This window comes from Schistocerca gregaria, chromosome 5, assembly GCF_023897955.1.
Source record: "Schistocerca gregaria isolate iqSchGreg1 chromosome 5, iqSchGreg1.2, whole genome shotgun sequence".
Taxonomy (NCBI): domain Eukaryota; kingdom Metazoa; phylum Arthropoda; class Insecta; order Orthoptera; family Acrididae; genus Schistocerca; species Schistocerca gregaria.
In genome coordinates this window covers 282,010,831-282,026,296 of record NC_064924.1, presented here as the reverse complement: position 1 = coordinate 282,026,296, position 15,466 = coordinate 282,010,831, and the positions used below count along the sequence as shown (strand labels likewise).

The 15,466-nt window shown below is 38.2% G+C and overlaps 1 protein-coding gene across 1 annotated transcript; it reads left to right on the top strand.

The window, feature by feature from the left end:
• Positions 1–1,316: 1,316 nt before the first annotated feature.
• On the top strand, positions 1,317–15,205 carry LOC126272177 (neuralized-like protein 2). Its single transcript, XM_049974827.1, has 2 exons — positions 1,317–2,662; positions 13,310–15,205. The coding sequence occupies exons 1-2, from the start codon at positions 1,987–1,989 to the stop codon at positions 13,423–13,425; spliced, it is 792 nt and encodes a 263-aa protein (XP_049830784.1). The 5' UTR covers positions 1,317–1,986; the 3' UTR covers positions 13,426–15,205.
• Positions 15,206–15,466: the final 261 nt, after the last annotated feature.

Genomic DNA, 15,466 nt, shown 5'->3' with positions numbered 1-15,466 from the left:
TCTGGGTCAATATGATGTCGCCAACGCTTTTCTTCATGGATTACTCAAGGAGAAAATATATATGACTATTCCTGAAGGAGTAGGTATTCCAGAAGAACTGAAAAACGCAACTGTTTTGATTTGCAGGTTACAGAAGTCTTTATATGGCTTAAAGCAATCACCACTAGCGTGGAATCACTCTATTCATACCTTTCTTATGTCTACACCATTCACTCAGTCAGAAACAGATAAATGTTTTTACTATATGATTTTAAAGGAAGTTGTCATTTATATTGTGTTCTATGTTGAAGACATTTTGATGGCAGGAAATAATAGAGAGGAAATGGACAAAATGAAATTTAAGTTAAGGCAGAAGTTCAAAATAAAGGAACTGGGAGAAGCACTATCATACTTGGGAATCGAGATTTATGTGAACAACGAAGAAATGTATCTGAGCGAAACATCATATTTGAAGGAATTGCTACGCCGATTCAACATGCAAGATTGTAATCCAGTCAAGACACCTATGGAAGTTAAACTGGAAATCAAAGAAGGAAAAATGATCGATAAACACTGCAGAGAATTGATTGGATGTTTAATGTACGCAATGACAGCAACAAGACCTGATTTCTGTGGTGTGGTCAACTTATTGAGCAGATACCAAAACAATCCATCGGAACAACTCTGGAAAAGTTTAAAAAGAGTTTTGAGATATATCAAAGGAACCGTCAATATGAGATTACACTATCGAAAGGGGAATCAAGAAATTTTTCTGGCCTATGCTGATGCCAACTCGAATAGAAAAGAAGACGCAAGATCTACCTCTGGTTATCTTCTAAAATGTTTTAGAAACACCGCCTGTTGGGCAACAAAGAAACGGACTAGTTTTGCTTTGTCTTCTACAGAGGCAGTATCCCAGTATATGTAGCTCTGGCGACAGTTGCAGCTGTGTTACTCTGGGTGAAATATTTGCTGGACGATGTTCAAATTCCACTCCAGCTACCAATTCGTATATTTGAGGGTAATCAGTCCTGTATATGGTTACTGAAAATATGGGAACGTCGACGGTTGAGACACGTCAATGTTAAATGTAATGTTGTGTGTCAGCTTCACCGTAGGATCATCACGACCGAGCATGTAATATCGGGGGACGAAATTACAGATATTTTTACCAAAGTCTTACCAGCCCCTAGAGTCATTGCTTTGGGGAGCTTATTGGGTTTATTTTAATTTTTGTTAGCGTTAAATGTAAACTCATTAAATTAGGAGGGGTTTTAAGATTGCAATTTTAATTAATCTCTGTCTGACTTGCGTTAAATGCTGTAGCATCAAAGAGTAAAACAGGTGTGCTAACTGTGCTTGTTCAGATGTTCTGTTACGCAGTTCAGATTAATAAAAACCACCTAATAGTTTTTAACGTTACGTGTGTTATTTTATCGAAATAAACTAAAATTACATCAAAAACGATTCAAATTGCTGCTTTCCCATAGTAAAACCAAAAAAATAATTATTTAAAATTAGTGCTACACTCTGGTAAACTCAGTATCAAGTTCAAGTTGTTATTGACACCACAGTCAACATTTGTTGACACGCCCAAATACAGGTGGCTTTGGTATTTCCAAACAGTTTAAATCGAAGATAAGTTAGTTCTAATAGTTCAGCTCAGAAATATCTTCGTGACGTATTTGATATCAGAAAGTTGGTGTATTCAAACAGTCGCAGTGTATTTTGTTTAAAGCTCGTATAAATCTACGAGAAGTAAATGTATCTTTAAAGATATATTCTCTAGTTCAAAACCACACGGAAAGGATTCGACAGTATTGTGTTGGTTATTTTTTTGTACTCCGTAACGTACCGGCCACTATCATATAATGCTGCGTGTGGTTCATCTTGGTGTAGTGGAGGCAGTAACAACATTTATGCATAGTTGAATTTTTATGTGATAGTGCAAAATCTGTCTGATGTTCTGGTGTAGTTTTACTTCAGTTGTGTACAGGAGGAAGTAAAATGATTACTAGGTTTCACCCGTACCATGGTGGCAATATTGTTTTATTCGATGACAACACCGTGGCCTATCGCAAAGCAAGTTTTGCCAATGCACTTGCCTTTAGTGAAAAACCTCTTCTACCTGGGGAAATCTTCCTTTTAGAGATAGAGAAGAACGAACGCGGCTGGAGTGGTCATATGCGACTAGGGCTCACTCAGCTTGATCCACAGACTGCTGCTGCTGCTGTGGGTGGTCTGCCGCAGTATGCGCTACCTGATTTAGCCAACATGGGGACTTCTTGGATTTTTGCTATTACAAAGTCTCATAATAGTATTTATGAGTACAGCGTAATGCCAGACGGCTCCATGCCGAGTTATGAAAGACATAATGTGCTGGGTGATGAACATAGTATACGAACCTCAAGAGGTTGCATTCCTCGCAGCTTATTTCGTTCTTCACCACCAAGTGCTGACCACCAGGTATTGCCCACAGATGTTGGAAGCAGAATTGGTGTCGTTTATGTACCTACGCAAGGATTAGGAAGAGAGAGTAATTATGCTGAAATGCATTTCATCATTAATGGAGAAGATCAAGGGCCATGCACAATAGACATACCATACAAAGAAGGACCGTTACATGCTGTAATCGATGTTTATGGCACAACAAAGCAAGTTAGGATTGTACAGTTATATGGAGGTGAGACAGCAGTGATAATATTTACCTATCTCTTCCTTGTCAGATGTAAATTCTTACATGTACATATCTACTATAGTCTCTCTCTCTCTCTCTCTCTCTCTCTCTCTCTCTCTCTCTCTCTCCCTCTCCCTCTCCCTCTCCCCCCCCCCCTCCCTCACCCCGTCTCTCTCTCTCTCTCTCTCTCTCTCTCTCTCTCTCTCTCTCTCTCTCTCTCTCTCTCTCTCTCCCCCCCCCCCCCTCCAGTGGTGAAGTGACACCTGTTATGTAACTAATGCTAAATAAAGTGACTGATTTAAGCATAACAATATTTGTATGTAAAGAATCATAACACAGAAAGCAAAGCATTTTTTGTGTAGCCCATAAGAAACATTGTTATAAAACTTCGTGGCAGTTTAAAACTGCGTGGCGAAAGAGGGCTCGAACCGAGGATCTTTGCCTTTTGTGGGTAAGTGCTGTGCCAACTGAGCTACCCAAGCACGACTCACAACCCGTCCTTAGAGCTAGACTTCCACCAGTACCTTATCTCCTACCTCCTAAACTTCACAGTAGTTCTCCTGCATAACTTGCAGGATGGCATTCCAGGAAGAAAGGACCCTGGGTTTCAGTCCCAGCCTGGCACACAATTTTAAACTGCCAGGAAATTTTGTATTGGCACACTCTCTCCTGCATAATAAAAATTTATCATGGAAACAGTCCTCCAGGCTATGGCTGTGCCATGTCTCTGCAATATCCTTTCTTCCAGGAGAGCTTGTCTCACAAGTTTTGTTGGATGACCTCTGTGCAGTTGGCAAGGTAGGAGATGAGGTACTGGCAGAATTAAAGCTCAACTCAGTTGGTAGAGCAGCTGCCTGCAAAAGTTATATGTCATTGGCAGATTAAATAATTTAACTACTTTCCAAATATTTTTAAGTTTCTTATGCAAATGTTGTTGTTAAATTGGTGGTATAAAAATATTTCCAGGTAATATTTGGATCACTGCGTCAAGTGATCCAGTTTTAGGAATCATTCACGCTTAACAACCTTAAATTCTGTTAATACATGGTCTCATTATGCCTATACATTTTGTATAAGTAATTCCACAAATTTTTAGCTCTCGATATGCTGTACATGCCATTCTGGAGTCCCAAAACACATTGACTGCAATGAGAATGCCGCCTCTCACAGCAGAACCTTATGCCAGACACCATGAGTTGACTAGCTGCCACAGCAGAGCCTGATGCTGTGGTATGGCCTAGTGGTGAAATATCAGTCACTATGCTTGTATTAGTCGAAGTGTTAAATCAGGGATGTCTACATTTTGTGAAGAGAACATTAAAGTTTTCTGGAAGTTTTTGGTTGTCTTTCTTTGAATGGGTAAGATACTTCCCTGAGAGTTGGTATGCTGGTTCTTATTTGGACAATATTATGAAAAGGATAGATTGCTACTTGCCATATAAAGGAGACATTGAGTCCCAGACAGGCACAACAAAAAGACTACTTGAGCTTTTGGCCAAAAGGACTTACTCTGAAACAGAAAACACACATTCACTCAAGCACAGTTACCTGCATGTGAACACTGTCTGGCCATTGAGCCATGAGTGGCCAGTAGAACAAATGACGTGGGTCACTAGGATGTGTGAAAGTAATCAAGAGTGTTGTGTCCTTGTAGTGAAAATTCACAAATAGTATTAAGCCACCAGCTGTTGTAAATGTAGAGAGCATACACATCTGGCTGAAAACTAGAAGTTACAAATTCTGGCTGATCATCTACTCAGTCTGAAATTTTGACAGTGAGTGACAGCAAGTCTTCTGAATCTCAATCAAGATGAATCCTTTTCAAGTCAGTTGAAAGGAACTGGTGATTTTCTCTTGTTCTGGCATAAGTGGATACAGAAGAAAGACTTCCTTTTATCTTAGAGGTTTGTATCTGACCCGTGTCAACAAAAATGAATTTGATATTTGTCATTTTTTGTGACAAAAAATGTATTGTACAGATCAAACAATATTAGAATTAAGTTTCTTTTAGACACTGCAACCAGTCATTTGACATTCCATGAATCCCCTCACTTGTAGAGTTGCCATTGCTGGTGCCAGAGAATTTGTATAGAACTTTTATACCAGAATCTTGGTGATGGTGGCACAAATGGATGGTCAAGAGATCCATCACAAAATTATAAAATTTTATGAAAATTGCTTTCTGTTTCAGGAAGTTCCCCAATTTTGCAGTAAAAACTGTGAACATCTGCTGTGTCAAGCCTTAAGTTCTCACTTAAATGAACATGCTTTTGCACTGTATTTGTTCATTTTCAGCCACATAAATAATTATATGGTGTACAGTATCTTGACAGTTTTCGCAATGAAAATCTTGGATGTAAACCTGAGCAACAAAAAAATAATTTGCTCAGAATATGCTGTAAGACAAAAAATAAAAGAAAAAGGGTGCACTGCAAAGGATTTATCTAAACAAGACAAAATTGGTAGATGATGTGCTGGTACAGACGAACAAATGATTCAGAAAAATTGATTTGGAAATAGAGAAGCGTCCGATTCCACCAGTCTGCCTTGACCCATGACGTCACAAATATGGCGAAAATGACCATACACTATGACTCCAATATGGCGCCTATGACGTCATTATGTAAACATGACCACAAACACGAAAATACATAGAAAAACCAACACACACATGTTCCACAAAAAACCTAATAAAACTAATCGGACAAGCGTCGGAAATTGGGGGGTTTTGGGTGGGAACAAAGTAAATATAAACAAATTTACACACACCACCATACCAAACCACACAGAACGCCGAAAAAACTGGCAACACAAAACTCCCCAAATTCCACTAAACACAATATCCTCTAGAATCTGACACTTCCCTTGTCCTATATAGCTCAACAGCAACTCCCGATACCGGAACAACCACACATTGGGATCGAATACTTCCCTTGACCTATATAGGTCAACAGAAACTACCAATACCAGATCATAAAACACAAAACTACAACCAAGTCCACAATCGTCACTACCTCAAAAACCACAACAAAATTGGAATCTAACAATTCCCTTGACCAGTTATCCTTACGACATCTCCACATACAGCCGTCCCTGGTCCGAGATGCTGGAACTTTAGTAAGCCTCATTTCTTCACGACATACTGAACACTTCACGACTTCATCCAAAAATACGAATAGTTGAAGAAATTTTATTAGAGACAACACACTGTCTCCCATTATCACCGACAACCGAAAACTGTTGACCTTGTCAGTTATATCCATACCTACCAAAGACATAAAAAAAGCAATTTACCAAAATTCACACATGACAAACAGAAAAAACTACAATAATGTCGAAATAATAAAACTAAAATAGTTAACGCGCTAAAAAATATTCCGCTGAAAGCACAGTCCCAATACCACACACGTGCAATGCTATCATGCAAATGAGCCCTATACGCCACATAACACGCTACACATAAACACACCACCAGAGAGAACCACCAGCCGCAACAATACGCCACCTATAGACACGCCACACACACAAACTAAACCAAAAACATCATGTAACACACCACCAGATATCACACCGATCACATCAAAATGACACCTACAAACACACCACACTCACAAACTAAATTCCGCACCGTCGTGACGTCACACACAACAGCCTTATGTCACAGGCCAAATCGACGGGTGGGATCGGACGCTTCGGTCGACCCAATTGATTGAGTTATTCTAGAGAAAGAGCTTCACAAATTGAGCAAATCAATAACATATTGATCAACCTCTGGTACTTATTCAAGCAGTAACTGAGCTTGGCATTGATTGATAGCATTGCTGGTTGGCCTTCTGAATGATATGTGCCAAATTGTATCCAGTTGGTTTGTTAGATTGACAAAATCCCAAGCTTGTTGGAAGGTCTTGCTCAGGGAGAGATACAGTGACCTTGGTAGCCAAGGTAGGGTTTGGTAAGATAAAAGACAGGCAGTGGTGCATGGTCATCGGGGCTCAGTTCAGAGCAGGACTCATCATTGAAGACAGTTCTATTACAGTCAAATTCTAGGTTCAAAACGAGCCCACAGATGCACCGGACAGCAGTGGGATACCAACTTCACTGTTGCCCATAATAAGGCCTGGCCGTCAGGGATGATGGTCAGGGGTGCTATTACTTCTCATAGCAGGGTCCCGTTGGTTGTCATCCATGGCTCCGTTACAGCACAGCGGTACATCAATGATATTCTATGGCCTGTTTTGTTGCCCTTTGTGGAAAGCCATCCTAGACTTACATTTCAACAAGATAATGCCCGTCCTCACACAGCGAGAGTGACTACTGCGTGTCTTCGTGCTTGCCAAATGCTGTCTCGGCAAATGGATCTTTTCTCAATTGAGAATGTTTGGAGTATTATGGGTAGGCTCCTTGAACCATCGCAGGATTTTGACGATCTAATACACCAGTTGTACAGAATTTGAGGAGTACGTCCAACAACCTTATCATTCAATGCCAAGCTGAATAACTGCTTGCGTAAGGTCAGAGGTGAAACAACACATTACTAAGTTGTTCGATCTCTAGCTGTTTGTATTGCAAAAATCATTGAAATTTTCTGAAATTTAATCATTTGTTTGGTTGTAAATGAGCGTCATATCTACAGATATCTGTCCCGTTTACTGTGTGTCTTTATTTTAAGGTATTGTGTCTGATTTTTTTGAAATGGAATGGTGAATCCAGAATGAGATTTTCACTCTGTAGCAGTGTGTGTGCTGATATGAAACTTCTTGACAGATTAAAACTGTGTGCCGGTCCGAGACTCAAACTCGGGAACTTTTCCTTTCGCGGGCAAGTGCTCTACCATCTGAGCTACCCAAGCACGACTCTCACCCCGTCCTCACAGCTTTACTTCTGCCAGTACCTCGTCTCTTACTTTCCAAACTTTACAGAAGCTCTCCTGTTGCAGAACTAGCACTCCTGAAAGAAAGGATATTGCGGAGACATGGCTTACGGGGGGACCTTCTGGGAGGTGTATCTAGTTACGAGTTCTGGCTTTGCCTGCTTATAATGTGGGTAGGCACCTATCACACCCTAAAATTGTAGGTGCTAATGCGGCCTCGTTTTTTAAATTTTGCCTGTTACAGTTTTGGCAGCACTTTATGTACAGAAAAATTTCACTGTTGTGGCAATTGAGCGAGTAGCTGAGTGGCAAGCGAGCAAGACTCCCATCCAGGCGGCCCTGGTTCAAGACCCGTCTATGATACTTTTGTTTTCGCGACGCTAGATCCATTGCAAAAAGAAGTATTCCATCACGTCAATGCAGTGGCGTTTCCTGTGGACTTGAGAAAATACAGATGCGATTATGACGAAAATGAATGTGCATTTGTACAATGTTTGTGGTGTCGAAAGTACAAATGTTTTGATTGTTTTTACAAAAAGCACCATCCGTCGGAATGTACTTGTCAAAATATAGGAAATATCGATAAACTTCAGAATGAGATTTTCACTCTGCAGTGGAGTGTGCGCTGATATGAAACTTCCTGGCAGATTAAAACTGTGTGCCTGACCGAGACTCGAACTTGGGACCTTTGCCTTTCGCGGGCAAGTGCTCTACCAACTGAGCTACCAAAGCACGACCCACGCCCGGTACTCACAGCTTTACTTCTGCCAGTACCTCGTCTCCTACCTTCCAAACTTTACAGAAGCTCTCCTGCGAACCTTGCAGAACTAGCACTCCTGAAAGAAAGGATATTGCGGAGACATGGCTTCGCCACATCCTAGGGGATGTTTCCAGAATGAGATTTTCACTCTGCAGCGGAGTGTGCGCTGATATGAAACTTCCTGGCAAATTAAAACTGTGTGCCGGACCGAGACTTGAACTCGGGACGTTTGTCTTTCACGGGCAAGTGCTCTACCATCTTAGCTCAAGCATTACTCACACCCTGTTCTCACAACTTGACTTCTGTCAGTACCTTGTCTCCTACTTTCCAAACTTTACAGAAGCTCTCCTGTGAACCTTGCAGAATCAGCACTTCTGAGAGAAAGGATATTGCAGTGACATGACTTAATCACAGGCTAGGAGACTAGGTACTGGCAGAAGTAAAGCTGTGAGGACAGGGCATGAGATGTGCTTGGGTAGTTCAGATGGTAGAGCACTTGACCACGAAAGGCAAAGGTCGTTTCAAAATGGTGAATTGTCAAGTCGGGGGGGTTTTATAGACAATTTTAGTATGAAATCTTCAACAGGTAGTTTTTTGAAGTAATGCACAGTCTGTGAGAAGCCGTATTTGTACTCATCATCATTATTGTTATCTTCTTGTTCTATGTCAACATCTTTGTACATATTGGTGTGGTATGATAGAGGCATTTTTTTCCTTGACAGCTGTTGCACCACAGAAACATGCTGTCTTTAGATTCTGTGCTGTGCGCTGTCAGAGCCATTAAAAGTGGCAACTTCTGTGGTCAGTGCTAATAGCAACCAATTACTTAAGCATTCTGACGAACAGATGGAGAGCACTCTGAATGACCTTACAGTAACATACCATTCTAGAGAAATCATTGAAGAACCAAATTTCAGAACTGTACTTAGCAGTGGAAATCCCTCTGAAATTGCTTCCCAGTAGTCAGTTTTGCTTTTGAATTTGAATTCAGTCAAAATAATAATAAAAATTTGGTGCCCTACATTTTACAGTATCAGACAAAACCTTGTTTGTTTTTCTCCTGGCATAGTCAGAATACCGACACCCTTTTTTGTTTCTAAACCCTCCCTCCCTCCTCGTCAGTCTTGAAAAGTTTTGAGACTGGATTTAAAAAAAGGGGGGGGAGAGAGAGGTTAATTTTTCGTATGTTCATGTCAATCGAATCACGTCAGGTGTCCATGTGTTGTTTTTGAAAGTGTACAGGAGCAACTTCCAACACACTTTTCTCTTCTTCAAAACATTCTGGAGAACATCTTGAAAAGTTGATTTATTGATGTTGTTCCGTCGTGATATAACACAAGAATGTTGACACACTGAAATTTCCTAGCATATTAAAACTGTGTGGCGGACTGAAACTCGAACTTTGGACCTTTGCCTTTCACGGGCAAGTGCTGTACCATCTGGGGTACCCAAGCACGACTCACGACCCGTCCTCACAGCTTCTGAATATTGACACAATACTGCCGCATGTACACTGCTGCCTACTCACAACTGGTCGAAAACACATCCGTTATTTACATTTTCTTGGTTCAAGCTGCCACCATGTGTGTTCACCAGGAATAAAATCAGTCTCAGGACTTTCTGGGCAAATGTTGTATATAAGCAGCTAAGTGGAACAGATTCTAAGACATTGGAGGAACTACTAGACTACTTCGTGGCGAATGATCTACTTTCAAACTCTTTTTATTATTATTATTATTATTATTATTATTATTATTTTATCTAGAGGAGCTTCAAAACCAACAAAACAATTTTTTTCTCTTTTTCAAAAGACTTGCTCTTTCTGGTGGAAAAAATAAAGAATAAGAGGTGATTAATATTTACCAATATAACATCAAGGTATGCACAAATTTGAATTGAAAAATTCCTGTTGGCATGTTTATACATAATAACATCTAGAATATTCACAAATAACTGAGCTACATTTCAGTAAAATTGATTACAAGTAACTTCTGTACAGCACTACTGAAGAGTAGGTAAAGTGAGAGTAACTGCCCATGGGTGTTAACTGAACCATTCTACTAATAAAAAAATGTTATCTTAACAATCCTTCGTCACCTCATATGATGTTTTACCAATAAAAATGGGGGTAACTGCTATGTTATTGACTATTGTCGAGTTAACAGGCTTTTAAAGGTTTTGTTAGTTACCTCGTTTTCAAATGTTCTTTTGGTTTAGATTTTGATGTCGCTAAATATGTTTCACTGGTGCGCAGAAGGTTAAGTGAACAATGTGTTTTGGGGCAACTGGTCAGTGGTTCAGTTTACCTCATGAAAAATATGCATTGTACCTACTCTTATTCTCATTGCTATATACAAATAGAAGCATTATTAACTATTATAATCAGGCTTACCATGAATTACAGGGCTCATAATGCCGAGAATAAAATAAACCACCAGTCATTGAGATTATCTTCCAGAACTGCGGAAACACACACTTGGTCAACATATCTATGAAAAAGTTTCTTTGCAGAAATAGGAAAGAAGCATATGCACTATTATGTCAACCCTTAAACAACACACATAAAAGGCTTTTTTTTCTAGGTATTGACAATGTCAATTTTAGCCCATCAAATGAACACTTGATTAATTTTCACAAAGGTTGAAGAAAAGTAGTTTCTGACCATATTACTCCTGCGAACAATATTCATTGTGGATTAACTACAAGAATTGTGGCATATAAATTTGCTAAGGGAAATGGAAAATCTGTATCCTACAACTGGGAAAGAGACTAGATTTGCTCAGAGCATTCATGAAACAAAAAATCTTTCATAACGCATATAAGAACAGAAAAGTGTGTCAAGCACCAGTAAAGTTACAGAGGTGAATGTGAAAGTGTTATTTCAACTATGTGGTTTTCCCTAAAGAAATATGCATTTGAAACATAAGACATAAACACTTTGGATGAGACAGCAGCAATCACTGTGCAACAGCCACAATTGGCTGCAAAGCAAGTGGACAAGCTACATCTGTTCAGAATTCACTTGTGACTGTGGTTGTGATAATTAATCCAGTGCCCATATTTCTTGGGTTTCCTAAGGTGTGCTTGAAACGTCACATTCTGCACAGTGTCCCATCTGACTCTACGGGTGGACACATAGTCTCAAGTTGTATGAACTGTGAATTATTTTTATCAGTTTTACAGCACTTTGCAAACATGAAAGGCCTGCAAATGATGCTGGACAATTGTGAGAGCCACACAAACATAGCAGCAGTATCATATACAAAAGACAGGGGTATTATTTTGCTGACTCGGCCACCTTACATGGCCCATAAGCTACATCCTCCTGATATGGGAGCTTTGCTTCTTTCAATAAATTCAATCATACAGCCTTTGTGACCTTGTGGCAAGCACAGTGGTATCAGTCACAACGTGTGATGTTAGTTGACATAAGGTTTTCCCCTTGCCTTCACTAACTGAAATCTATGCAGCAGTTTTAGGTCATATGGTATTGAACAACTGAACATAGCTATCTTTGGATCTGATGACTGTCTGCCATTGAACTTCACTTCTGCCACTCTACTTTTGATGGCTGAATTAATGAAAGAATTGATGTGTCACCTACTTCCACTGTTGATGTTTCTGACTAGATCATAACTGCAAATCTTAACATTCATCAGACTTTTGAAGAAGTCAAGATAAATGGAAAAAGAATTGAGACATTATTTTAAGAAGATATTTGGTCTCGGCACAAAGATCCTCTTCCAAGAAGAAACTAAATTAATGATTCTGATATACACCTTCATCAAAAACAGTCTTGAAGAAGAAGCTAGACTAATACAAGAAAATAAAGTAAAGAAATCTAGTAGATGTATAGGCAAGTGGTGTAAAATCGAAAGGAACAAAAACTTAAAAGGAAAACTATTTGACTTGCAAGTCTGGAGCAATTGTTACCTATTATGACATCTTCAGCAGTGAGCCTCTTCAAATGAAGAAAGTATGGTGTATTTCTCAGGACATTACTTGATTGCTTAAGTAGGTGCCAAAGATTCTACAACTTTCAAACAATATATTGTTAAGGATTTGCAAGTTCTAAAAGTTGGAGCTTAAGTGACATTTTACACTTGTACGACTGTAACAGTAGAATTTATGCTAACACATAAAAAAAAGTTTTTTTTTCAAGAGACTGGTATGTGTGAAAATTACTTAATCCATTTCAATTAAGATTTGCTTAATACGCAAGTATGTTATCTCTCTTTTTGTGGTTTGGTGACTTCAGTTAATGTTAGCTCTTTATTCTCCTTTTGTTGGCTATTGTGATTCTATAGTTTACTGTTTGTATTTCATTATACTGTATTCCATAGAGTGTAACCATTGGCTGTGTTGTTTATTTTTTCTGAATGTGTACCAGTTAATGACAGATGTTCAGTTAAACCGCATTATGTGGCTCAGTTAACATTTTAGTAAGTGAATTGTGTGCAATTATGTTACATTTTTGGCCTCTGATTTTGTTGAGTTAACCTACCCTTAACCTATTTAGTGTACATTGTTGGATGAAAAATGATTGCGGTCACAAAATTGCTGCATTTGAATTTTCTCCAACTTTGATTTCATGTAGTCTGAAAATTGTGAAAGACACAACCTTAAAATTTTAACTGTGTTTAGCCCAAACGCTCTTTGGTTTCAGTTTTAAGCTGTATTGAATTTAGCCATAACTGACATAGAACTATCACGAAGCTTTTCAGCTCTGCTGAAAAACTTCAACTATGGATTCTTTTTGTATCTTGAGGTCAGATTTTTCACTTCTTTAAGAATCATACATGCAAAATTTCATTTAGATTGGTGATAGGTGTGGGCTAATAGTGCTGTTGGTGTGGAATGACCCAAAAGGTAGCAATAAATGTTAGTCATGTGACTAACAAAATGGTAGCAAAAAGGAATACTGTGTATATGTTCACTTTGCCTTTTACTTTACTGCAATACAAATAGATTCTTCATAATGTTTCAGTTAATTAAGAATATGGCTTTGTTTGATCATTTTCAGTGTCTACACTGCAGAATGCATGTCGCGATGCCATATTACAGTACATCAAGAAGGCATCAGTGGCGTCTTTACCACTACCAAAGACACTAAAGGAATATTTGTTGTATAAGTCATGATAAAAGGAATATGCAAGTATGAATTGTATCTGAGAGGGAGACGTGATGTTTTACATATAGTGGATGATAGTCAGAAGCAGATTTTCTTGTGCATCTATCCATTACTTGTGTAATAATATCCACTCTTGATATGAAGTGATAGTCATTTTTATTTAAGAAAATGAGGTCACTGAGTAATGAAATAAAGCCACTCATACTTCATTTCTCAAAAGTAGCAACCGAATTGCATTTTGAACTGTGTGAACCATCATGATGCTGGTATATTGGTAGAGGCGTTGTGAGGACGTAAAGTAACGCTTACACTTAATGAGTCTGCAGTTACAAGTAAATACGCTTACATAATCATAGTGAACTGTAAATTCAAAACTCACTCTGAATATCATATATTGACACACAGGACTTCTCACATGGAAGTCTGAGGTGTGTATTGTTGAAGTGATACGAAAGGAAGTTCTTTTGCCAGGCAATCTTTTGTTCCAGATATGTCTGTCTGTCATGTAAATTCAGAATATGTGGTTAAGGAACAAATTGCTGGTAACAGGTAGATTAGTTACAGGAGAGCATCTTCATTTAAATAAGGGAGACTGGATATGTTACTAATCATCCACTGCCGCTTGGTGACAGACACATTCTAACAAAATACATTTCAAACAGTACTGTATAACTGAAGATAATATTTTGCCTCGACGCCATCACCTAAGTGCTGTTATAGCACTGTGGAACCACTAAGTTTGTTAAAAACTGAGTTTAAATAGACATAATAAACTTCCTTATTAACAGTAAGTTAACTACTGTCTGACTTACAGATTTAATTACCTATGACCTACCAATTTATGTTATTTATATTTGATCTTGAGATGTTTTTCCTTCTTCTTTAATGTTGCTGTCATGTTTGCACTGTGAAACATTTTTTGCACACTGTTACTAAATGGGACACATTCTTCTCTTAAAACTGGATCTGCATCTTTTTATACTATTTTGTTCTCAACTGTGTCCTCATAAATTAAAATTCTTAGGTTGGCAGTTTGTAATTTAACAGAAGTGGCTAAAGCTAAGAAACAAAAATGTGTGATATTTTGTCTTAAGACATTACCATCAAAAGATGGGTTGGATGTGCCAAAACTTGGGCTTTCGTTTTGGATATGATGAATTGACTTTAAGCTCCTTCCGTATTTTCAATAGTGTAGGATGTACATTTTTTCCCTGCTCCTTCTCTACAAGTATCTCACATATGTCATTTTGGGTGTTGCATTTGGGCATTTCCATGCTACAGATAGAGATGTAATGTACAGATTCCTAAATTTATATATATTTTTTCTTAAAAAATGATACTGTCACTTTTACAGTTCAATTGATAACCTATGGCCTGTACAGTATACCGAGTTATGAAACTGCAATTTTTCCTTTCATTTGTTGATTTTACAGATTTTTTTTTTTGTGAATAAAACACATATGACATTGTTTTCATTTATGTTAACTATTTGATCACACAGACATTTATTTCACATATGGCTGTAATTTTTGGGCCATGCTTTTCTGCTTCAAATGTGTTGAAAATAAATTTTCAGCCAACTCAAATTTAGCATTGCTTTTCTCTTAAGAAGGATCACTAACTTAACCCAAAAAGACTGAATAATAACATGGTGTACACAGACAAGAACAAAATGACCAAATCATCTTTAATAAAACACAATTCATTGTAATAGTAAGCAAGAAAGAAATGTTCCCTGTGTTGCTGATCTTTATGTAATTGTAAAAAAATATATAAGTTTTCCTTACAGATTATTCTAGATAAATCTGCATCATTATGACTGTTTATGTTGACCTGACATTGTTTTTGATTATGTATTTTCAGCTCACAGTGATAGTTTTGCTATTTCACATATCTAGCTCCCAGTACCTTTTAATTAGAGAATATAACATTCAAAAGTATTTCCTATAGTTCTGCAGGCAGTGTTGATCATCTTGTTTTCTACTAGAGCCCTTTCTTTCATTGTTAAGAATGCACACACATATAAGTAAATCTGAATACATATGTACT

Bases quoted from the DNA above. Each gene is read 5' to 3' on its own strand.
- LOC126272177 (XM_049974827.1), top strand. From the start codon at position 1,987: ATGATTACTAGGTTTCACCCGTACCATGGTGGCAATATTGTTTTATTC. The intron at 2,663-13,309 runs GTGAGACAGCAG...GATCATTTTCAG, and splicing joins GATTGTACAGTTATATGGAG to TGTCTACACTGCAGAATGCA.